Here is a 26,271-nt window from a genome sequence, read left to right on the forward strand (position 1 = left end):
AAAAAATAAATAAATAAAATAAATTATGGGGAGGCACGGTGGCTTAGTGGTTAGCACGTTCGCCTCACACCTCCAGGGTCGGGGTTCGATTCCCGCCTCCACCTTGTGTGTGTGGAGTTTGCATGTTCTCCCCGTGCCTCGGGGGTTTCCTCCGGGTACTCCGGTTTCCTCCCCCGGTCCAAAGACATGCATGGTAGGTTGATTGGCATCTCTGGAAAATTGTCCCTAGTGTGTGATTGTGTGAGTGAATGAGAGTGTGTGTGTGCCCTGCGATGGGTTGGCACTCCGTCCAGGGTGTATCCTGCCTTGATGCCCGATGACGCCTGAGATAGGCACAGGCTCCCCGTGACCCGAGGTAGTTCGGATAAGCGGTAGAAGATGAATGAATGAATGAAAATAAATTATGCACGTCGGGTTCGGGTAAAAAGTGATTCGGGTCGGGTACATTTCTTTAGACCCGAGAAGACCTCTAGTTCTGATTCTCCCATGTAACTACTGTACTGTATATAAGAGGCCCAAATCCTGCTGCTGAAAACATCCCTCAAACCATAACACTTTCAGCATGTTGTGTGCACACAGGAGAACTGATCCAAAGTTCACTTCATTGATTAGAACAAGCTTAATATATTGGGTCTGATGAACATTATGTTTCACTTTAAATTGAGGAAAGACTGAACCCAAAGTGTGTAAAGAAAGTGTTTTTTTTTATTTATTTTAAAATAACACACAAATGCACTGCCACCATCTTAACCTCATCTGATCTGGGCGCTGAGGCAAAATGAGTCGATCTGATAGGAAGAGCCCCAATTAAAAAAAAGGCTTAGGGCCTTTACTTTGTCTTAGCAACCACTGCTCTATGTCTGTATACATTTCTCACCTGGTTTAGAGGAAAGACATCAGTAAAAAGACAGAAGTGAGGTAAATGACCTCCACTTCATACGTACTGCCTTGGACCATACCATGTGGGAAACGGAGGGTTGGAGAAGAAAACCAGAAGCACCCATCATATTCACAGAGTGAGATAAAGCAAAAGACAAACTGTCCAAACAAGCTAGAGGCCCTGGGGTGCCTATTAAGGCTTACGAGGAGCTCCTCCAGATGAAAAAAGAAATATATAGCCATGATATCATCCTGGTGAGTCCTGTTCTCACATGTCTTTAGAGTGTGTCTGTGTGTTAACACATCGTGGGACAAATCACATGGGTATCTTTACACCAGCCATTTTTTTCTATAGAAGAATTGCTGACGAAGGCGACTTTTGTTGTAATATGGGTACAGAATTGCACACTGGAAGCATTGTCACCTTGTTTGATTATACTATAGCTAGTAATTAGTAGAATACAGTACACACACTTCACATGATTTCTTAATATTTATCCTAACGTTGATGGGAATATTGTTCTGCTCTTAAATATCTTTAACATCTCCCAATATTATCTCACGATCTAGATTTTATTTCCTACCTGTATTCTGTCCTCCACGGTGATAGGAGAAGAAACAAAGTAAGGCCCTCTGTGTGTGTGTGTGTGTGTGTGTGTGTGTGTGTGTGTGTGTGTGTGGCGGGGGGTGGTGGTATGAGGGTTTAAAAGAGTGCAGTCCTCAAGAATCCATCACATTCCCAGAAGTTACCTGTTTTGTTCAGCACAATGTTTTACTATTCAGTCATTACTCAGTCAAACACTGCGAATTGCGTGTATGAGCTACGGGAGAAAAATAATTAGACATAATTGGTTACAGTGCAATGCGCCATTAAAACTTCATTTTCCGTTCATTGAAGATTGAATTTCATAATCATTTCGTCAATCACTAAATGTAAACCGAAACTGTACAAGTTCAAACTGTCAAATTATATGCAGCAGCAAAATGTATGAGTTCATGCTGTCAAATGTACTTTGGCAAGTAAGCTGATCACAAACCTTAGCTCTGTGTATACGAGCGCATATATACTTTATAGACATTAATTAGGTCATTATCTTAAATAGCCTATTGTTCATACTCGGTTTAATTAACTGGGATTTTATCATTACGTTCAAACCTAATGCTATTAAATGACAAGTTAAATGAACAAAAGTCACTTTATTTTTAATAACAATGGAAAGAGAAGTCTACTGAGACTGCTGAAAGGTCTCGCAGATTCTTGGAACAGGTCTTGAATTCAGTCAAGATCTGTTTACAAAAATATATACTACAAAAGTGTTTATGATGAATTCTAGTTGAACATTTGGAAAAGATTCTAACAACATTGCTTCATATATCGTCGCTGTCAGACGGAATCCTCGTATCTCCAAAACCGTTATTTTTCAGGAAATTAAAAAAACGCCGTACCTTATCTTCAGTGCACAGGGTTTAGTCCGCGTTACAGTGGATTGTCTTGTGCTAAATTCCTGTCCTCAGACGAGCACCAGAACTAGCGGGGGTCAAGATTTTTTTTTCTTTGAGCCCAGTGTTTTGAAGACATTTACCTCAGAAGACGTGTTGATTCGTTGTGACTCTTCTTGAGGAGAAATATGCTGCGAAGCTCTCCCGCGGAGTGAGGAAGAGGTGGACAGTTGAAGTGTCCAATGGAGTTATGAGATTTGCGCTCAAGCTATTTTCAAGATTGGTTAATAACTTTGACCCAAACATGGGGACTGACCAATAGCATCGATATGTGAAAAAATATGAAATTTACCAAATTTGGACATACAAGGTTTCCGCCCGACAGCGACGATATGTATGTGTGTGTGTGTGTGTGTGTGTGTGTGTGTCAGTCAGTCAGTCAGTCAGTCAGTCAGTCAGTCAGTCAGTCAGTCATCAGGTAAGGAGTCTGATAGCCAGAGAAGCAACCGATAAGAAATAGGATACACTGAACAGGGCTACTACCATGTGTCACTGTGGTAACACAGTCCTACCTCAGACCAATAGTACCCTTAGTCCCAGACCAAGTGAACCAGTATTTTTGGATGTTTTTCATATTTCTGTTTCAGATTTTTCTTCTTCTCCCCACTGTTCCATAAAGTTCAGACTTTGCGAGTGGTCCGAGCTGCTTTAAGATTTACACTTGGCCTTTTAGTTATTTATTTATACTCTAATGGCATCCATAGTACTTTGAATTTTTTAGCCTCCTCTAGACAGAGTTGAAGTTGTGCCATATTTTTTCCACATTTTAATACCTTTTAAAAACGTCTTTCGATAGCTCCTTAGTGTTCATGTTTTTTTTTTTTTTTTAGGTTTATATTTAGGTTTATATTTAGGTTTATATTTAGGTTTATATTGAGATCATGTGACCCTTTAATTGACAGTATTCTGTATTCAGTAACTTATTATGTAGCTTTGTAGAAGCCAATATTCTGTTTTCCTATTTAAGCTTACACAAAAATTTATCAAGAGTAACTCCTCCTAGGGCTTTCGAGCCACATGGACCAAATTCGGAAATGTTGTAGCCACTGGTCTGAAGTTTGTTGCTATTACTTTTCTAAGCGATCCGAGTACCGGTACTTCCGGTACCGGGTCTCAAAATGGCCTTTTTCCCATAGTCTCCCATTATAAACTTTGGAGGTTTATAACTCGGCAAGCTTTCAAACTATCTACACCAAACTCGGCCAGCTCCTTTAGGGTGATACTCTGAACAAAGGTTTAAATTGGTGTACCGACTGGCCTTCTGGTTGTGCCGCAGCCCCGCCCCCAAAATATGCAAAATCCAAAAACTTTTTACAACATGGACATGTGACATATCAAAACACTCACAACAATGAGGGGAACTTCCTCACGTGTATTCTGATGATGTCACCTGACGTCACGATGTCACGTGAAAATTAAAAATTAGCACAACATGGATTTGTGACATATAAAAACACTCAGCACAATGAGGAGAACTGCCTCATGTGTATTCTGGTCACGTCACATGAAAAAAAAAAAATTAGCACAACATGGACATGTGACATATCAAAACACTCAGAACAATGAGGGGAAGTTCCTCAGTGTATTCTGATGACGTCACGTGACGTCACGATGTCACGTGAAAATTAAAAATTAGCACAACATGGATTTGTGACATATAAAAACACTCAGCACAATGAGGAGAACTGCCTCACGTGTATTCTGGTCACGTCACATGAAAAACAAATAATTAGCACAACATGGACATGTGACATATCAAAACACTCAGCCCAATGTGGGGAACTTCCTCAAGAGTATTCGGATGACGTCACATGCTCGTCTACTTGCTTCCAAAAGTAACACTGACCCTTATGTCCACTCGCCTCCCTGAAGCACTGGCCTTTGCGAATACTTGCATCGTCAAAGCCAACATCAAAGTTTTTCGACGAACTTTACAAATCTAGTTATGTAACTACAGACAATTGTTTGCATCAGAAGTAATCTAGTAGTTTCAGTGGGTTGGGTTAAATATCATGCCATCACAACTTTATAATATATATGTTTTAAATTTGTAAATGGTTTTGCAAGCTATATTGATTTTCTCATCCCACTTAAACACATTCATGTCTTCTCACTTCAAGGCACATTCAAGGCAAATGTGGCAAAGTTAAATGGTTAAATGTGTGATGAACACTAAACAAAATAGCAAATAGGTCTGTATTTTTGCTGCTTTTTGTATTTTTACTGTAGTTTTTAATGTCACAGTTGGACATTATGACAAGTTGCCTTTAACAGTTTCAAACATAAATAGCACTATGAGCAGAAATTCTAACAGAACTTTCCTCTCAGAATTTAATCCCTAAAATAAATATTAATGATCACAAATACTGATGAAAATATTTCTTTCCGTGGAAGGAATGACATTTGTGTTTACCTGTTCACTAGGTCTTGACAGACGCCATGGTTTTGGCAGGGGTTGGACGCACATTCGTTGATGTCTTCCTCACAATGCTGACCTGAGAATCCAGGTTTACAGTTACAGCTACGAAAGAGGATAATAGGGTTAATGACCGACTGATTGATTCTTTCATTTTCCGCACCACACATCAGTTTGCTAGCAAACTCACACACAGATAAACTGAGATAATAGAATTATTAAACAGACTGGCTTTAATAGCAAATATAATTAGTTTGCAATTAAGATTTGGCATTTAGATATGAAGCATTTTGTATGGTATTATTTCACATTATTTTAAAAACCCAGTTCCAACAGATGTTGTGATGGGATAAGAATATTAACTGGCCAACAGACTGATGAGTCAAGATGCATCCAATTAATATGCAGTAATATCTGGTCCTTTTTATTGGCTTGGATGTTCTTTTTGCTTTTTTAGTGTATTCTGGCATCACTGCATGACATCCAGCATGTTCTTGTAAAGTCTATGCTGTAAACAGCAGTGCAAAGCTGATGGGTCAATATCACAAAGCAAAGGCTCGTGTGATGTCATTCGTGCAGCCAGAGACATAGGGAGTGGAGAAGATGCTCCACATGGTCATTATTTTCACCCTGTAATGGCTACAAATCAATGGCTTTCACATGAGGCCGCACTCTCACGGTTCGTTTTACTGCCCTGTGACAAGCTGGTGCTTTTTATATCTAAACAGTTGAAGTCTTTGTAGTGTCACACTCTGTCTAATTGAAAGCCATTTGTATTTGTCATTTAAACCACTAAATTCAACATGGATACATGACTGAAGATGGACATACAGTAAGCAACCAAAACTAAAAAAAGAAAAAAACAAAAACAAAAACAAATCAAATCTCCCTTTCATTGTCAATTTAATCTTCTATATAGACAAGAAAGGGATTGCATCCAATACTTACTAGTAATTGTTGACCATGTCGACACAATGGCCATGGTTTTGGCATGGGCTGGAGCCACACTCGTTGGTGTCAATATCACAGCGAGATCCCTCAATCCCTGAAAGATAAATGAGATGGTCACGGATCATCGAATCTGGCTACTTCAGTAGGATCAATGCTAACAAAAGCCTTTGGAGAATTCTCTCCTAATGGAAACTGCCCCCTGAAACATCTGTGGTCTCTTGGGAGAGGCAGAATGTGTGCAACATGGGGGTCTGGACTGAGAACCAAGGGGAAACTGCAGGGGGAAATGGTTTGGCTTGAGATACTCTTTGCAGCTGCTGCTTTGGAGAACCTGTAAAAAAAAAAAAAACCTGCAACAGCCTAACATGATTGAACCCACCCGGGTCTGGAGCTTCTGAATGCTTGCCATCACTTTGGCCTTCATGACATTTTTAAAATAATGCTTATATAAAAACGACTGCTGCTACTACTGCTGCTTTTGCTGCTGCTCCTATATATCAAGTTTATTGTCAGTGTCCACAAAAAGAGCTTTAAGCATCTATATAGAATGAAATTCTAGTGGAAAAGCAAATACTACATCAAACCGCATTGGTAAGGATCAAAATAAATAAATCAGCACAGTAAATAGACAAAATAAATTGATCAAAAGAAAGTGTAGAATTTTCATTGCTTAAGGTCTTAAAAAGCACTCATGTGGACACGCATGCATGCAGCTCAGCTAATATCGTTGTTTCTGGAACATTAAAGCATGCAAAGTGGAAGGATTTTGTCTACCAATAGACTTTCAGCATGAAGTGGAGGATGCCATGGCTACAGCAGTATCTGGATTTTTTTTTCCCCCCTGAAAAAGTGTCTTTTTTTTTTTTTTCCCCTTAAAAAACTAACATCATAAAAAAGTGTCTGGATCGGTCTGTCAGCTGGCATGTGCTAAACCTGCTGAGTGTTACTGGACAGTGACATGCTCCCGGATCTACAGTATTTTGCACAGCACTGATCAAAACAGAGATCGCTCTGCCACAGTGTGCGGATTTGATTTAGCCTAAAAGACAATAAAATAACTGTGGAAGGAATCCCTTCAGGTGCAGCCCCTTAAAAAGTGCTGAGCATATCTGTACACGCCATATAAAATGCTATCAAACTCTATATCATCAAATTACATTTGAGTAAAGCCAAATGAAATAAAAAATGACCCCAGTGAGGTCTCACACAATGTGCAGTTGACTATAGAATTGGCTTTATCTAGAGTCACATATTTCCAGACTAAGTACATTCAGCTGCCAGGATTTCACTTCACTGTTTTTTTCTCCCAGACACATAGATCAACATCCCCACTGCAGCAAATAGTGAATGAATAGAACAACTAGTCCATGCAACCACTAACTAAATATTAACTAAATATTACTACTAATGCCATCAACACAACCACAACCATAACAACAGTAATAATAATAATAACAATAATAATAATAATAATAATAATAGCAACAATAATTATAATAACAATAATAATAATAACGATAATAATAATAATAATAATAATAATAATAATAATAACAACAACAACAACAGCAACAACAACAACAACAACAACAACAACAACAACAACAATAATAATAATAATAATAATAATAATTGTATCAACAAACAGCAAAAATATAATACTATAAATTGCAAATAAATAATATCTAAATAAACAGAATTTAAATGCTAGTGTAAGCTTTCTAAGCTGACAAGCAATAATGATTAAAAGATTAAGAAGCTGTTTTCCTCAAAAGAATTTAAGAAAAACTCTTAAAAAAAAAATTATATATTATAATAATTTGTGTTCTGTCCAATTTATTGTTTGTTTACTCATTCTGTAAAAATAGTGGACCGGATTTACTCCATTTAAACGAAATTTCCAGTGAACACACTGCTAAATCCCCAGAATGACATCTAATAAAGGGTACGGCGATAAACCAGGGAAGTGTGATAAATCTGACAAAGTTATACTGTTAACATTATGCTATACCAGTGCAGATAATGAGATACCAAAAAGGAAAAAGGGTGGGCCATTTTTAGTGAAGGTTCAGTGATGAATGGGAGCACTGTACTGTAGAGATTAGCATAAAATTCCTGGGTTATCTCCCACAGTGTTCATTTATTTTTGCAAGAGCTTGTGTGTGGTTTTATGGGGAACAAGAAGAGTTACAAGCTTTTGCTTAGCAATGTAAATAAAACATTTGTCATGCCAGGAATAAAGTAATTAAGGATATGCTGTTACAAGGAAAATCATCAATGTTAGGGTGGAGTGATTCATCCCTGTGTTAATTGTTTTCCAGTAGCAGCACAACAAAATGTTTAGCTTTTCTAAGACCATAGATATTTACCAACAATTATGTTCCTTAAAAATGATTATGAATGACATCATGTTACGTTATCATTACCGTTACAGTAGTTGTAGATTATTATGGACAAAAATGCAGCCTGTCATGCTGTAAATCCCAGCGGCTTTATGTCAACACAGGATTTGGTGTTTAACTACACATTCCAGAATCCGGCATGGTCTACAAACATGGCTGTCAAGAACAACATCCCCCAGACACTCTCACGTTCACATGCACCAGACTACTACAGTTCATGCTGTTTGTTCATCGCCTGACCCTTGTCTCTTTCCTGAAGGTCTTTGTCTCATTTACTGGAATAATAATAAAGACCTGAAGACTCTCCCTTTAAAATGTACTGTCTGACTGATACAAATGTCTGACACTGGAGACCGTATATATACCATATATATATATTGTGTTTATAGTTTAATATTAACATTGGCATTGACTGCTTGGTATTTTACTTTTGTGAATGGAACTGCAAACTGGACATTTCTATTATCTTAACTGAAAGGATATGTCACATGTGCTTATGCGTTGATGATGTCAAATAATTGAAATGTCATATTTTCCTACATGTTCTCTCAAATAAATCGTTTGACATTTTGTTATGAAAAGAACGAGATGCCTCTCAGTGGCTTTATGCACGTGTTAGAAAGAAACACACGCAAAGTTCCCCGGCAGTCTTTTCTCCAAGTAATCCTGTGGGCTTATTTCTGTCTGTCTGTCTGTCTGTCTGTCTAGCTGTCTGTCTAGCTGTCTGTCTGTCTGCCTTTACAATCTGCTCTGTCGTGCGTTCCCAGCAGCCTTAATCAATTTTGATTCCTCACTTTACTGAGCGGAGACTTGATCTTGTGCACGCTGCTACAGACAGATTGGATAACAGACAACCCTGCTCATACACCACTGGTAATGATGAGATATCCACTTGCACAGCAAATAAAAAAAAAAAAAAAAAAACACTTTGGGTCACATATACGTCTGACTCTAAAATGAATCCACTTTCAAAGATTCAAGTTCAAATCAAATAGTGGGTCATTTCTTCAGCTTAAACAAGGTTACTCCCTGGATAGTCTGTGGTCAGCCCATTTAAATGAATCAAATTTAAAATCTGATTAAAATCTACACATACATATTATAATGAAGCTCTTTTTCCAGTAATGAATAGATTCCACTTTAATTCATTTAAATAAAATCATCCACTGCCATGATCCCTCGATCAGCCTGAACTTTCTGTGAAAACTGGGCTCGTGTGTGTTACCATAGGAACAGACCAGAAATGTGTGATTAAACCTGAGGACTGAAAAACAAGTCCGTGTCGATTCGTCAATCACAGATACTGTCCAAGTCATATTTACAGCAATGATTCTTTCCAGTGCAGTACAAAGCCAGAGGTTTAGAGCTAGCAAATGGTTACGAGTTCAGCTCTTATAACTGCCAGGCAGCTGTTGTTGAACCCTTAAGCAAAACTTTTAACTCATCACTGCTGTAGGTTTGCTGTGAATTGGCTGACCTTTAGCTCTGTTTCCATCGAGCTGTAATATTAAAAATGCAAGAACTTGGTCTTTGGTCTTGCCCAAAGTGCATCAACATATCAGCTTTCCACACTCTTAAGGGAAAAAAAACATGAAACCCAAAATTTTTGTAGCAAGGTACATTCCTGCATGTTGTTCCAGCTGATATGTATACCACATATTCCAAGACATCTCAAAGCATTTACATTTAGCAGACACATTTATTCAGAGTGACATTTTTATCATTTTTTTTTCTGTACAACTGAGCAATTGGGAGTTAAGGGCCTTGATCAGTAATGGTAGCTTGGTGGACCTGGGATTTGAAATCACAGCCATTCATTTGGTAGACCAACACTTTAAGCACTGGGCTACTACGTCCCCATAATGTCAAAACCCTGAAACAGCTACTGAGAATATAGTAGCTGTCCACATGTCTCAATGGCTGATGACTCGTTTGTGGTAATGGTTTTGTTATTTGGACGCAGTTTGTATTGATGATGGTTATTGCCGACGTATTTGAGTGGTACTAATGGTAGATTCAGCACATTGCTCACTACAGACATACTGTATATGAGTAATCCCTGCTACAAGAGAACACTGAAGGAAATATAAGAAAAAACAAACAAACAAACAAAACAAAAAAAAAACGGTTAAATCATTCATTCAATGCTGGTTATTATGGTAAACACAAAGTACCCTCAGTGCCCTGGTCAGGTTTGGTGTTGACCCTAAGCCTTTCTAATGGAATACACCTTGGATGGGATTCAGCAATCTATTGCATGGAACCATGCACAGATCTTTAATTACTTATTTATCCCATGAGAAAATCAGAGAACATACTGTACGTAGAAGAAAGTCACAAAGACAACGATTGTGGAGTACTTTTGGTGGTAGCAAGTTCAACAGCGCCAATAATTGTTGTGAGATAAACCCAGAATAGTAAGAAAAAGCAAGGCTGGTGCTGAGTAAAAATTACACAATGATTTTCTGTGTATTTTTGCTTTGAACAAAAGGATTACAATTTGCTTGTTTAACATAATTACACTCATTTACATTGGCAGAAGTCCTTATCCAGAGAGACTTACAAAATACCTTTAAAGTCTTTGGCAAAAAATACATCCTGATACTAATTCTCTGGGTCACAGACTAATAATAAGATAAGCTCATTTGAGGAGGTATTTTTTTGTACTGTAGTGCTAATTTCAGTACTTCAGTAAGAGGTAGGTCTTTAGAGGTCATTTGAAGACAGCCAGTGTGTTAGAGAGGCCAGCTGAAGATAACCATCTGATCGGACATCTACACACAGTTCAGCACATATGTGGTGCCTGAACAGAGAAGAGCCTGATGCATGCCTTCCTTGTACTGTATGCTGAGAGATGTTTGGTCCAGTCGAGCAGTGCTGGAGAATCTGAGTGAGCATGGTGCAGCGCAGAGTGTGATAAGTGCTTTTAAGTAAGTGGGTGCTGGTCCATTTTTGGCTTTGAAGGCAAGCATCGGTGTTTGAAATCCGGTGCGGGCAGAGAGTGGAAGCCAGTGGAGGAAGTATATCAAAAGGGTGGTGTGGGAGAACTTGAGAAAGGTTGAAAGCAAGTCACACAGCTGCATTGTGGATCAGTTGCACAGGTCAAAGAAGCGAGTTGCAGTAGTCTTGAAATGACATCGGACTGAACAAGCATCTCACTGGCTTATGTGGAAAGAAATGGAAAAATCCTTCCAATGTTGTAAAGGAGGAATCGACATGATTGAAGGTCTCGGCAACTGAGACCTTGTGATATAAGCCTACGCTCAATCTTAAAAGTTTCTCCCTTAATAAGGTGGGATGTGGTCATAGGTTCGAATCCCAGGTCCACCAAGCTGCCACTGCTGGTCCCCTGAACATGGCCCTTAACCCTCAATTGCTCAGTTGTATAAATTGAAATAAAAATATAAGTCACTCTTGATAAAGGATAATAGTTTCTAGAGTAGTGTCAAGCTGTTGATAAACATTAGATATTAGTTCTTAAATTTAACATCATGACCAGACAACACTGCATTAGACAACAATTCACTAATAATAATTTAAGTAGTAAAATTATTAACAACTTACTAGTTTTCTCGTATTTTTCTTATACCGTAGGCATCATCTGTTTCTCCTAAATAGTCACTGCTTTTTAAAATGTGAAGAAACAGTGATTATATAACACTTTAATACTCACAATTAATCATTAGAATCATTATCAAAATAATTACTCTCACTCACACTCATTTTCTATGGCTTATCCGAACTACCTCGGGTCACAGGGAGCCTGTGCTCATCTCAGGCATCATCGGGCATCAAGGCAGGATACACCCTGGACGGAGTGCCAACCCATCACAGGGCACACACACACACTCATTCATCAAAATAATTACATTAATAAAAATGATCATAACTCTAATATACCATCAATATACTCTGCCTTTGTCCAGAAATCATACATGTTTCTTATGCAGGTGTATATAGACGAACTGTATACAATACTAATTCCAAATTATTTGTAGTTATTTGATGTCAGGTAAAAGTTTATAGTCAGGCAAATTAAAATACACTAGGGAAATAAAGCTTGACAGATTTAAGGTATTAAATAAGACATTAAGAAAAAAAATCTTGGAAAATGTTGTGTAAACAGGATTTGTTCAGTTTTTTTGATTAGTCTACTATCTGAAATAAATCAGTTTACATAAACAAACACTCTTGCCCCTGAATGTCAACAGATACTAAGCAAGCTCTGCTTAACACATTAAGCAGAGTACATTAGGCAAATAAATACTAAATTAGCGGTTTTACAGTTTGTAATTTTAAACCCAAAAAGGTGCTAGAAGTGATTTTTTTTAAATAACTGCACACCGTATAGTGGCCTGAGTTCAGAGCGAGTTTGATCATGCATGGAGGCATATTCTTTATAACTTATTCTGAAAGGGTCATTACCTTGGCTGATAAATTTATCAAGGTGAACTTCAGTCATTCCTATTATTAACAATCTTTAAAAATAACCAAGATTTATGCATGCAGCCCTTAAGAAACCATGCTGGTCATTATCCTTGGCCTGTAACCATTAATCTGACTGACAACAGAAAAGAAGGCAAATTTATACTGACAAAAAGCATATAAAAATGAAATATTGCAGGACGTGGTATAAATCATGGCTGTATATGATGGGAAAAGATGGCCATGTGCTTAAGGTCCTTGTATTTACGCTCAAAACAAAACAATGAGCAAACAGTTGTAGCATGACAGCTGCATTTTCCCAAATTATTCATAAAGGCCACATGCAAGGCAAAAAAAAAAAAGCTGTGTGACAAGTTACTACACCATGATGAGCAGCAAGCTAAATTCTATTAGGTAAATTTCCATCCAGGGATAATCTAGTCACAGTCTCTTATTTAGATCCACTTTCTCTGGCTGGGGAATTCTATAGGGCTTTATCTCGCTCGCTGCTGTTACATCGTTTACTGAAGTAAAGACTTTATAACTAGTGAAATTTCTGGGCAGGAGGCAACTGGGTTTTTTTTTATTGATAAGCATTACAAGTATTGCTTTAATTTGGACATTGCTAATTTGGACATTGGGCATTGCTTTAAAGTGCAACGACTGTATGAGGATTTTTGCACTAATGATAGACAACAAGAAAGAAGCAGAAATGGAAAATATTCATGGAAGAAAAATATCTATTCCACTTCAGCAGTATGTGACAATACCTCTCAGCATTTTGACTGTAAACTAGACTGTAGGATATTGGCACCAAAACTTCTGTCCAAAAAAAGGAATGGCAGGTGATTAAAAATAATTGTCAGCAAGTTTGGAAAATCTCATTCCATGACTGGTCCCAGGTGGAGCATTTTAGAAGATGGATTTCATGTTGCTTGCAGTAAATAACTTTGTTTGATGCACAGATTGGATGACATTGTGCTGCGGCATGATGGATCCATAATTTGAGCACAGCAGCATATGCGAGCACAGAAGCAAATTCAGCATCTCTCAAATAATGTCTCTAAGCAAAGCACAATTCTGCGAAGAAGAGAATCAAAGCCTCCCTCAGCTTGGACATGAATGCAATAGCAGACACCAGGGATCCTCCAGCTCTGTAAATAGCAGCCTCAATGTACCTCAGTGCTGCATACTGGATGTCCTTACACAGAGTTCTTTGAAACTGTCACTTGCAAATGGAAAGATTTCGTTATTTTTTGACCCTTCTTGAAAATAAAACTGGACCAACAAAACTGGAGCCTTTAAAAAAAAAAAAAAGCTATGATTGTCTCCACAGAAATTCATACAGAGCAAGACATCCAAACGCCATGAAATTGTTACACATGGTGCCTGCCTTAAGGGCAGTCTCAACAATTACTATTCAGACAAAACATCTCCTGGTTGAGTCAATTATATGTCTTTCACAAAACAGAAAAGGAAAACATTGCAACAGAGCTATCTTTGAATCCAGTGCTAGAGCTAAGAGCAAAGCAAAGAATGCTTATGAGCACTACAGTGACCTCTGGAACATGCAGTGCTATCTATTTCCTTCTAAGTACACTAAATTGCTATTCAACTGAAACGAGATTAACGGACAGATGTTGACTAAGTGATGTTGCTAGAGGACATCTGTACTGATTAAGACTGATTTGGGAAAAGCGATCTGTCAGGAGCTTGGACAGTCCATTGCCAGACCACCAGAGGGGGGCTGGCAGGTGTTTCTTCATCGCCCACCTTATTATTTCTATGTGGAGGTTGTGACTCCGTTTCCTGTCCGACGTTCTCGCTTTCTATCCTGTTCATTGTTTACTTTGACAGGACACATGACTACAACATGGGGGTGATGGCGGCTTATAAGTTTGCACATTTGCATCACAACTGTAGGTTCAATTTCCTGTGATTTGGAGGATTCCTCTAGGTACATTCTGGTTTCCCTGATTATTGGCAAACAGGTCTCTAAATTGTCCATAATGTGTGAAGGTTTGTCTGTGTAATTGTGCTCTGGTCATCCAGGTTGTCCCCACCTAGTACCCTGAGTGCCCTGGGATAGATTCCAGGTTCCCTACAACCTTGTGTGGGATAAACAGTAGAGGAAAAGGATGGAAGGATGACCATTACATGTATCTAGGCTATATCTTTATATATGACTATATCATTACTCTCATGAGGTCTTTAATCATGTTTAGTTTTTTAAATTCAGGATATTCTTGATTTTGGTTTGGGTTTGGCTGGAGACAATAGAAAACAATGCTTCTTACAGTGTTTTTAGTGGTCTTGAGAAAAAACACAAAACCTCAGAGGGAATATTGTAGATTTTTTACCAACATGTCAGTTCACAAGGGATATACAGTATACCTGGGTTTATTCTACCGCTCATTGTACAGAAGAAGAAATACAGTGTGATCTTTTCGAGGTGCAAACCAATGAAAATTACTAATCCAAATAGTCACAGATTTGTGACTGGTGCACCCTATAAAAAAGTAGTTCACATTTTTCTAGGTTCATTTAAAACTTAATAAATCTCATATTTATTTGCTTGAGAAAGTTGCTATGATCTCACAACCCCATTTTGGGGCTTTAGTAAACAATGACTAGAGAAAGTATAGTGCAGTTTTACACTGCTATCATTTCCAACACTCTGAAATACCATTTAATAGTTTTATTTCTTTCTCATCCTGGGATCTTCAATATTGCCATGTATTAAAGGAGGATTAAGGCACTATAGAGATTACAGAAGCTTGAATAAGATCTTACTTATGAGTGAGCTTTCTCTGATATTTTGACAGTTTCATTATAACACAGCTACAGTAATGACAGTAAGTGGTTCAGGATCATGTTCATTTTGTTAATTAGTCACAAAGTGCGTATTAAAATTGTAGTGCTAATAGTGCAAAAATCTTATTAAAATCTTATCTAAAATAGATGAATCGATTTATTTACTAACATTTAATATATATATTCATTCATTCATTCATTTTCTACCGCTTATCCGAACTATTCTCGGGTCACGGGGAGCCTGTGTCTATCTCAGGCGTCATCGGGCATCAAGGCATTTAATATATATGATTACATATATTTTTTTTTTTATATCTTAAGCTGTAGTAATGCCTATAATCCTTCTCAACATAATGTGACAAACAGTACATGAACACAATTAGCAAAATATTTCCATGCTACCTATATGTACAAGAGAACATATCTGTATATGTCAAACAGCTTATATTAGTGTTGGTATTTACATTAACATAACATTAACATAAAATCAATAAAGCCATGCTAATTGAAGGTGAGGAAGCACTATGTGCTGTGACATTTTTCAAAACAAAGTGAATATCTCGACTTGATTGTGCGTCAACCTGCATGGCATTTTATTCTGTTCATCCTTCCCTCTTACAATAGCTTTGCTCTTTAAAAACAATGCCACTGATTAGCATATAGTTTCTAAGTACCGCAGGGTCGTAAAGTCTGAGACCACACTGAAAACCAGGGATTTTTCTGTTTGTTGAAATTGAAAATAAACAGACTGCTTCAGAGTTTTTAAAAAAATTGTATAAAACAAACAAAGTAAATATCTCGAATTTAGCATTTAAGATTCTGTATTATTTCTCATTCACTATTTAAATGTAAGCAAATGTGTGACATTGAAACTGTTAATAGATTTGTCCCAAAGGTCAGATCTCTTCAACTGAAGCATGTGCTTATACACTGGATTTGATGGATACACTGATGGAATTGATGTAAAATAGATCATTTTTACTGGATCAGTGGACAACACGGTTACACTAACTCGTATTCAAGCTCAAGTTGTAATAATGTAATTTGTAATTAATCCTTTGTGTTAAATTATAAAGTAAAGAATAGGAGAATTCTTTTCTGAAGAAACAGCCTGCTGTGAACCTTGACTGAGCTGTAATGTTTACACTGTAAAATCTCATTTTTATTTTTTGTCAGATAATCTAATATTATAATATGTTAAGTAACCTTTTCATCTATTGCATTGTAGAGTAAATTCTGATCTGTTGGCCATTACAAATAAATCAGAATCAGAATTATTATTATTATTTTTTTTTTTTATAAATTTTTATTTATCCCCAGGGGGAAATTGGGTAAATATAATTAATGGTCTAAATAAAATTAAAATCACTTGTTTCATTAACATGTGTAACGACTGGAAACAGAGCGGACCCAAACGCAGGATAGCATAAAACAAAATAGGGTTTAATAACAGAAAACATGAAACAGGACGCAGACTAGACAGGACAAATCACAGTAGATGCCGCGCTGCCCAAAGCAACGCGGCACAGTTCAATACAAGAAGACAATGACACAATAAGGATCAGGTGTGATGACAGGGAGGAGCAGACGAAGGCGGGGCAGACACGTGACGAGAAACAAACAAATGCACGTGGCCAGAGTCCGGGCAGAGTCCTTACAGAGCCCCCCCCCAAGGCGCGGCTCCCGACGCGCCAAACCGTCCAGGCAGTCTCGACGGGCCCGGGAGGGGGGAGCAAGGCACACGGCGAGGCAGGTGGGGGGAGCAAGGCACACGGCGAGGCAGGTGGGGGGAGCAAGGCACACGGCGAGGCAGGTGGGGGGAGCAAGGCACACGGCGAGGCAGGTGGGGGGAGCAAGGCACACGGCGAGGCAGGTGGGGGGAGCAAGGCACACGGCGAGGCAGGTGGGGGGAGCAAGGCACACGGCGAGGCAGGTGGGGGGAGCAAGGCACACGGCGGCGCAGCCGGGGGGAGCAAGGCACACGGCGGCGCAGCCAGAGAGGGCCGAGCGACGTCCACAGCCGAGCTGAAGGGCCGAGCGACGTCCACAGCCGAGCTGAAGGGCCGAGCGACGTCCACAGCCGAGCTGAAGGGCCGAGCGACGTCCACAGCCGAGCTGAAGGGCCGAGCACAACCCCAGACGCACCCCGGCCAGATCCACCCCCAAAGTCCAGGAAAGGGAGGGCGGGAGGGCGGGAGGGCGGGAGGGCAAAAAAATAAATCCGCCACAAAACAGGGAAGTCCAAAAACAGGAAAAAACACAGGCCTGCGACACCCCCGCGGACAGGAAGTGGGGCGACGTCCTCCACGGAAACCAAAAGTGAAGCGACGCCCCCCACCGGAAAGTGCGGGGCGATGTCACAGGACACTGAAAAAACAAAACAAACCTTGGGCTGGCGACATGGCCCGCAACCAGGAAGTGAGGCGGCGCCCCCCGCGAAAAAAACCAAAAGCGAGGCGGCGCCCCTCACCGAAAAAATGCGGACCCACGTCGCCAAACGCGCCAAGTCCAGAGGGGGAAAAAAAACACAAACACGAAAAAAGTACTCCCAGTCAGCCGGTCCAAGTAGCTGCTATCCCGCTGGGTCCTCATGTGGCGGCATCTTCTGTAACGACTGGAAACAGAGCGGACCCAAACGCAGGATAGCATAAAACAAAATAGGGTTTAATAACAGAAAACATGAAACAGGACGCAGACAAGACAGGACAAATCACAGTAGATGCCGCGCTGCACGAAGCAACGCGGCACAGTTCAATACAAGAAGACAATGACACAATAAGGATCAGGTGTGATGACAGGGAGGAGCAGACGAAGGCGGGGCAGACACGTGACGAGAAACAAACAAATGCACGTGGCCAGAGTCCGGGCAGAGTCCTTACAACATGGAAATGGATTTCCAATCAACATTTCATACTACTGTACATCTGTGCCAAGTGTCTGCCATCAGTGCTGGGTCCTATTTGGAGGAAAGGATTTTTTTTTACATTTTGCATTGCTTGTAATCGATTGCATCGATGGAATCGAATGTGCCACAAATACATCCTTAAATTGTCTGAACTTTTCCAGAAGTCACTTCTGTTCACACACCCATTGGCAGTATATAGCTCTAAAATTTTGGCTAACTGCTTTGGCTGAAAGTTAATATTAACGATCTTTTCCACGTGTGAGTCATCGTTAGCTAAAATTCACTAGCTTGCTAATGTTACTCAGGAAATTTTCTTCAAAGATATAGTTACTGAACTAAATCTTTTCTTCTTAACTATTACTCAAATTGGCTGCTTGGTTCTAATGTACATGTAGCTACATGAGCTAGTTACTGTAATTGATAACCGATTGTTATTAACTGGTGTCTAATAATATAATTTACCCGAAAGAAACCTTTGTTTATTTAGTTTAACAGACAATTTCTTTTTTTTTTTTAATTTGTTTACTAAAATGGCTTATCCTGTTGTGTGCTGATAAGCTTACAGTATGTTAGCATCAAACCAAAGTTAATCTAACTATAGGGTCTAATACATTACCATATTAACACTAATCTTACATATTAGATTGTGTAAAGCAACAATTCAGTGACTAACAATTTCAGTCAGCAGCAAGCAGGAACTGGTCTGGGAACATTTTGGCTTCCCAATAAGTAACACCGAAGGTTAGCGAATGAGCTGCAGTGAAAACATTGCAGGATATTAGTACAATACACCTAATGCACATCTAACACTCTTCAACTGTTAGGTATATACTGCTAAATGTCTGAATTAATCATATAATCACTCTCTCTTAATTAACATTTATAATGTTATTTATAATTTATGATGTTAATTACTATTCTGTGTCAAAATTAGATTGAATTGATTGCTGGCCTTATCATAAAGACCTATAAAAACACTGAGAGAGGCAGTTACACACATCTACATATGACCGCTTATCATAATTTACTCCATGTCAGTATGTGTCAATAAACGTTAGGGCATTGTTAGGGGACAAAGATGAGTGGCAGTATGCAGAGCACAGTGTGTGTGTGTGTGTGTGTGTAAGTCAGCTGCCTTTCTTTACCATTATTGCTGCTCTGATTATTCAACATGCCATCCTCCTCTCTCTCGCCCACCCCCAGCTCTCTCACCCATCCATTCAGGACAATTTAACATGACCTCACCATTCATTCCTGGCTGCCCTCAGGTGAGTGCTGCTATTGCTGCCTTAGCACAGTTCTTGCTTTTAAAATGAGATTTTGGCACAGAGGCAGTCTTGTACCCAAGCTGCTAAGTTTTAATAAATATTGCATGAATGCTTCGTTTACGTGGAAGCAGCCTCGTTGCATAATGTCAACTTCTATTTCTCAAAGCGCAGCTTTCTGCTTTGCACCTGTGACGAGGCTGTTCATCTCCATCTACGTCTCCATTTGGAAAAGGTTTATTCATTCTGATTTGATCAAGTGTGGCCATCATGCCGGAGTACACGATGCTTCTGCTTAGAAAACAAATCCCATGCTTTTTCAATGGGGAATAAGAAACTGCACATGAATACAGCTTACTGTAATAACAGACTATATTAATGTTGTTGAAATAAAGGCCCACTTGGGAACAGATGAACAAAGTCTGTGTCATTTAATGCTAAACAATGAAATGAAATGCTTTTGTCGTTACTGATATTTAACTTCTGAGGTATTTTTATCCCTGCAATCCAATAGTGGTGACATTTCCATACCATTTTCTGTTTTCATAGAACGCTTTTACTGTTCACTGACAGAGTGTGCGAAAAAATTGTGACTGCAATGTAGGCACAAGACACCACTATGATATGAAATTGCTACCTATCCAGATGTATTGAAAGAATAAGGTGAAAACACAAAGAAATTGCCGAAGGTTTGCCATCGACAGGACTGACACATTTAAGCCACTTTAAAAACAGGTCCCTCTGTTTATTTATGTTACCTCAATTTGTGTTTCATCTTTCATAGAATATTCATTCATTTTCTACCGCTTATCCAAACTACCTCGGGTCACGGGGAGCCTGTGCCTATCTCAGGCGTCATCGGGCTTCAAGGCAGGATACACCCTGGACGGAGTGCCAACCCATCGCAGGGCACACACACACACACTCTCTCATTCACTCACACACTCACACACTACGGACAATTTTCCAGAGATGCCAATCAACCTACCATGCATGTCTTTGGACCGGGGGAGGAAACCGGAGTACCCGGAGGAAACCCCCGAGGCACGGGGAGAACATGCAAACTCCACACACACAAGACAGAGGCGGGAATCGAACCCCCAACCCTGGAGGTGTGAGGCGAACGTGCTAACCACTAAGCCAGCGTGCCCCCCTTCATAGAATATATTTTGTAATATTTTAAAAGAAAGGAAGAACCTGTAAACGTACACATTTATTTGCAAAATTATTATTATTATTATTATTATTATTATTATTATTATTATTATTATTATTATTATTCAGTTATATAAAGATAAGATTTTTAGCCATAACTTCCATTCCTAATATGGAGTCATTAAAGCAGAATTCTACAGCAGTTGCCTCGAAAAGTATTGGAACGACAACGCCATTCAGATTAAACGTACAATTTCATCTTTTATTTTCTGATATATACATCTAGATGTGTTAAGCAAGAGAATGGGACTACTTCGACAGCAGACCACACCATTTTGAGGTAAATACAGTAACACTTAATATTTGAAAATCCCTTCCTGGCAATAACTGCATTAAGCCAAACCCAACGGCATCACCAAACTGTTGCATTCTTTTTCATGAAGCATTTCCAGGGTTTTATCACAGTTTCTTTCAGCTGTTGTTTGCTTTGGGGGATTATCTTCTTTCAGTCCCCTCTTCAGGAGGTGTTATGCTGCTCAATTGGGTTAAGGTCTAGTGATTGACTTGGCCAGTCTTAAATCTTCTACTATTTTCCCCTGCTGAGCCTTTGCTGTGTTTATAGCTTTTTTTGGGGGGTTTATTGTCTTGATATGATAAATTTCCTCCCATCTAAAATCTAGAGCTAGTTTAAAGAATGAACAAGAAACTGTCAGTTACATGTTCCATCACTTGAAAAATGTGCTTTTACTGTAAATATGTTCTAATTGTATTTTTTAACACAGCCAGATGTAAATATCATGAAATGAAATCTGAAATTCTTATCTATTGTCTCACATTCTTTTTTTTTTTTTTTATTATATCCCAAATGTTTTCAGTATATAGCAAAAAAAAAACAAGAGAAGGCCTTGCTGTTACAACATTTTTGGAAAGGACTGTATATGCTGTAGTAGAATATAAATCCTCTCCTGGCTTTCACTGCTTTTCAAAGGGCTCTATTTCTATCCTACCAGCTCGTTTTGTTCCCCATGCACTTCTCAGTTTGCCACAAGATAGTATGGGTTGCAGACTTAAATTGCCTTTGTAGGACAGATTTTAAGCCTTAGCAACATGGAGGCATAATGTATTATAATGGGTGTATTAAATAATGCATTTACCTCTATATGGTAAAAGACAGACTGCTAAAAATAAAAGTGGTCACAAATGGAGACACAGACGGGCAGTTCCTCATAACAACCCACCAAAAAAAAGGTTTCCTATTTTGCAAGAGGCTATACATCTCCAAAACACAGCAGCTGAGCATTATTGTTAGGACATTGGGGGTCACTTCCAACTGAAAAAAAGCATTGGCAAAAGATTTGTCTTGCATGAGATCTAATCTCGTCATAGGGGCCATAGTGGATGCGGAGAAGAAGAAATGACACAAACAATCTGTGTACCTTTGTGGCACATGTGTAAATGTGAAAAAGCTACAGGCGGCAGAGAAGTAACTTGGCTGCACCGCAATCCCCCTATTCATCAAAGATAGTGTGCGCTGTGCCAGTGGACACCTGTAGCCATAATTTAATAGCAGTGCTGGGACTAGTGTCATGACAAAAGTGGCAGGATTTATTCTCTGTCTGAAGAGATAGAACAAAAATGCAAAGCTTGGGACAGAAATATACTCAAAGCAACAAAAAAGATCAAATTTGTAGGTCAAATCTTGGTGTATGGTCAGTAATAATGGCTGCAAAAAAAAAAAAAAAAGAAAAGAAAAAGCTTGCTTAATAATGTCAATATTCATCTCAAGCCTGTGTCTTTCTAGAAAATCTAAGCAAACTGTATATAATCAAGAAAATCTAAGCAAACTGTATATAATCAAGAAAATCTAAGCAAACTATATATAATCAAGAAAATCTAAGCAAACTATATATAATCAAGAAAATCTAAGCAAACTATATATATATATATATATATATATATATATATATATATATATATATATATATATATATATATAAAATCAAGAAAATCTATGCAAACTGTATATAATCAAGAAAATCTAAGCAAACTATATATATATAATCAAGAAAGTCTAAGCAAACTATATATAATCAAGAAAACCTAAGCAAACTGTATATAATCAAGAAAATCTAAGCAAACTGTATATAATCAAGAAAATCTAAGCAAACTATATATAATCAAGAAAATCTAAGCAAACTATATATAAAATCAAGAAAATCTAAGCAAACTGTATATAATCAAGAAAATCTAAGCAAACTATATATAAAATCAAGAAAATCTAAGCAAACTATATATAAAATCAAGAAAATCTAAGCAAACTGTATATAATCAAGAAAATCTAAGCAAACTATATATATAATCAAGAAAATCTAAGCAAACTATATATAAAATCAAGAAAATCTAAGCAAACTATATATAAAATCAAGAAAATCTAAGCAAACTGTATATAATCAAGAAAATCTAAGCAAACTATATATAATCAAGAAAACCTAAGCAAACTGTATATAATCAAGAAAATCTAAGCATACTGTATATAATCAAGAAAATCTAAGCAAACTATATATAAAAGCAAGAAAATCTAAGCAAACTATATATAAAATCAAGAAAATCTAAGCAAACTGTATATAATCAAGAAAATCTAAGCAAACTATATATAAAATCAAGAAAATCTAAGCAAACTATATATAAAATCAAGAAAATCTAAGCAAACTATATATAAAATCAAGAAAATCTAAGCAAACTGTATATAATCAAGAAAATCTAAGCAAACTATATATAAAATCAAGAAAATCTAAGCAAACTATATATAAAATCAAGAAAATCTAAGCAAACTGTATATAATCAAGAAAATCTAAGCAAACTATATATAAAATCAAGAAAATCTAAGCAAACTGTATATAATCAAGAAAATCTAAGCAAACTATATATAAATCAAGAAACTCTAATCAAACTTTATATAATCAAGAAAATCTAACCAAAATATATATAAAATCAAGAAAATCTAAGCAAACTATATATAAAATCAAGAAAATCTAAGCAAACTGTATATAATCAAGAAAATCTAAGCAAACTATATATAAAATCAAGAAAATCTAAGCAAACTATATATAAAATCAAGAAAATCTAAGCAAACTGTATATAATCAAGAAAATCTAAGCAAACTATATATAAAATCAAGAAAATCTAAGCAAACTATATATAAAATCAAGAAAATCTAAGCAAACTATATATAAAATCAAGAAAATCTAAGCAAACTATATATAATCAAGAAAATCTAAGCAAACTATATATAAAATCAAGAAAATCTAAGCAAACTGTATATAATCAAGAAAATCTAAGCAAACTATATATAAAATCAAGAAAATCTAAGCAAACTATATATAAAATCAAGAAAATCTAAGCAAACTATATATAAAATCAAGAAAATCTAAGCAAACTGTATATAATCAAGAAAATCTAAGCAAACTATATATAAAATCAAGAAAATCTAAGCAAACTATATATAATCAAGAAAATCTAAGCAAACTATATATAAAATCAAGAAAATCTAAGCAAACTGTATATAATCAAGAAAATCTAAGCAAACTATATATAAAATCAAGAAAATCTAAGCAAACTGTATATAATCAAGAAAATCTAAGCAAACTATATATAAAATCAAGAAAATCTAAGCAAACTATATATAAATCAAGAAAATCTAAGCAAACTATATATAAAATCAAGAAAATCTAAGCAAACTGTATATAATCAAGAAAATCTAAGCAAACTATATATAAAATCAAGAAAATCTAAGCAAACTATATATAAAATCAAGAAAATCTAAGCAAACTGTATATAATCAAGAAAATCTAAGCAAACTATATATAAAATCAAGAAAATCTAAGCAAACTATATATAAAATCAAGAAAATCTAAGCAAACTATATATAAAATCAAGAAAATCTAAGCAAACTATATATAAAATCAAGAAAATCTAAGCAAACTATATATAATCAAGAAAATCTAAGCAAACTATATATAAAATCAAGAAAATCTAAGCAAACTGTATATAATCAAGAAAATCTAAGCAAACTGTATATAATCAAGAAAATCTAAGCAAACTGTATATAATCAAGAAAATCTAAGCAAACTATATATAAAATCAAGAAAATCTAAGCAAACTATATATAATCAAGAAAATCTAAGCAAACTATATATATATATAAAATCAAGAAAATCTAAGCAAACTATATATATATATATAATCAAGAAAATCTAAGCAAACTGTATATAATCAAGAAAATCTAAGCAAACTATATATATAATCAAGAAAATCTAAGCAAACTGTATATAATCAAGAAAATCTAAGCAAACTATATATAAAATCAAGAAAATCTAAGCAAACTGTATATAAAATCAAGAAAATCTAAGCAAACTGTAAAAGCTAAACACAGAAATATGATGAGAATATTGGGGGAAAGCAGGGCTGGGAACTGTGGAATGAGCATTTTGCATTATTTAATGTTAACTGGTTTCAATAAAGTTCCTGCCTTGCTCCCAGTACTGGGCAAAAAAGAAATGCTCCATTTAGGCTTCCATTAAAGCAACCATAAGTACCTTAACCTCCAATTAGATCTTGTTTATTGGAGTTTAAGATACTTTAGTTTGGTCTTCTGTTTTAGCAACAACACTAAAATAACAAACCGAGTAGAAAACAATTATGCAGAGTGAAGACTTACTATGAACTCTCTGACTCACCTTGAAGATACACAGTGCATGGATCAGTGTCTTGCGTTGTTCCTGAAAGAGTTTCCTACAAAACTGCTGTACTGTATCTCACCTGCAGGGCAGACGCACTTGGCTGAGCCATCTGGTCTGGATCGGCAGGTGGAGTTGTTCAGGCAGGGGTTGTTCTTCACGTCACAGGGGTTGTAGGGCAGCGTGCAGAGGGAGCCGGTGAAGAAGGGAGGGCAGGTGCAGGAGAACTTGCTAGGGTCATCTGATTCTACACACAGGGCCCCATTAAAGCAAGGACCCGAGATACAACCTTTTACATCCTCTCCACAGTCAGGACCAGTCCAGCCAGGAGGACATGTGCACCTGAGAGAAAGCACCTGACATTAGGTAAAGATCTGATAACTTAATACTGAGACTGGTTTAAAAAGATTCCGGTAGCTGAATTTTCAACAGCCTAAATCCTGGATTATGATTCGTTGTAGAATTGACGGAGAAGAAATAAAGTAGTGGCTGCAGGAACAGTGAGAATCAGTAAGTACTTCTAAATCATAGACACAGTGCTATTAAGTATTAAAGTAGGACGGTTTGTAAAAACATCTTAAAGACTAGCAACGTACATTTCATAATTACTCCTGCACTCCAGCTAGCAAACGTCTATAAACTAAAAAAAATCTACAAAAGTGTTACAGTTTATGATATGCAGTAGGCACCACACAGACACACACACACACACATGCACACATACACGCATACGCACACACACAAATGCACGCATACACACACATACACACACACACATGCACACACATACACACACGCACACATACACACACACACACACACA

General features: G+C 37.3%; 1 protein-coding gene across 1 annotated transcript in view; it reads right to left on the reverse strand.

Moving 5' to 3' along the window:
- eys (eyes shut homolog) overlaps positions 1 to 26,271 on the reverse strand; it is a 301,631-nt gene that overhangs the window by 147,333 nt on the left and 128,027 nt on the right. Inside the window, 3 exon segments of the mRNA XM_060888558.1 lie at positions 4,793 to 4,900; positions 5,744 to 5,840; positions 25,531 to 25,790. Coding sequence (XP_060744541.1) covers positions 4,793 to 4,900; positions 5,744 to 5,840; positions 25,531 to 25,790 — 465 coding nt within the window.

Source organism: Tachysurus vachellii, chromosome 2 (genome assembly GCF_030014155.1).
Source record: "Tachysurus vachellii isolate PV-2020 chromosome 2, HZAU_Pvac_v1, whole genome shotgun sequence".
NCBI lineage: Eukaryota > Metazoa > Chordata > Actinopteri > Siluriformes > Bagridae > Tachysurus > Tachysurus vachellii.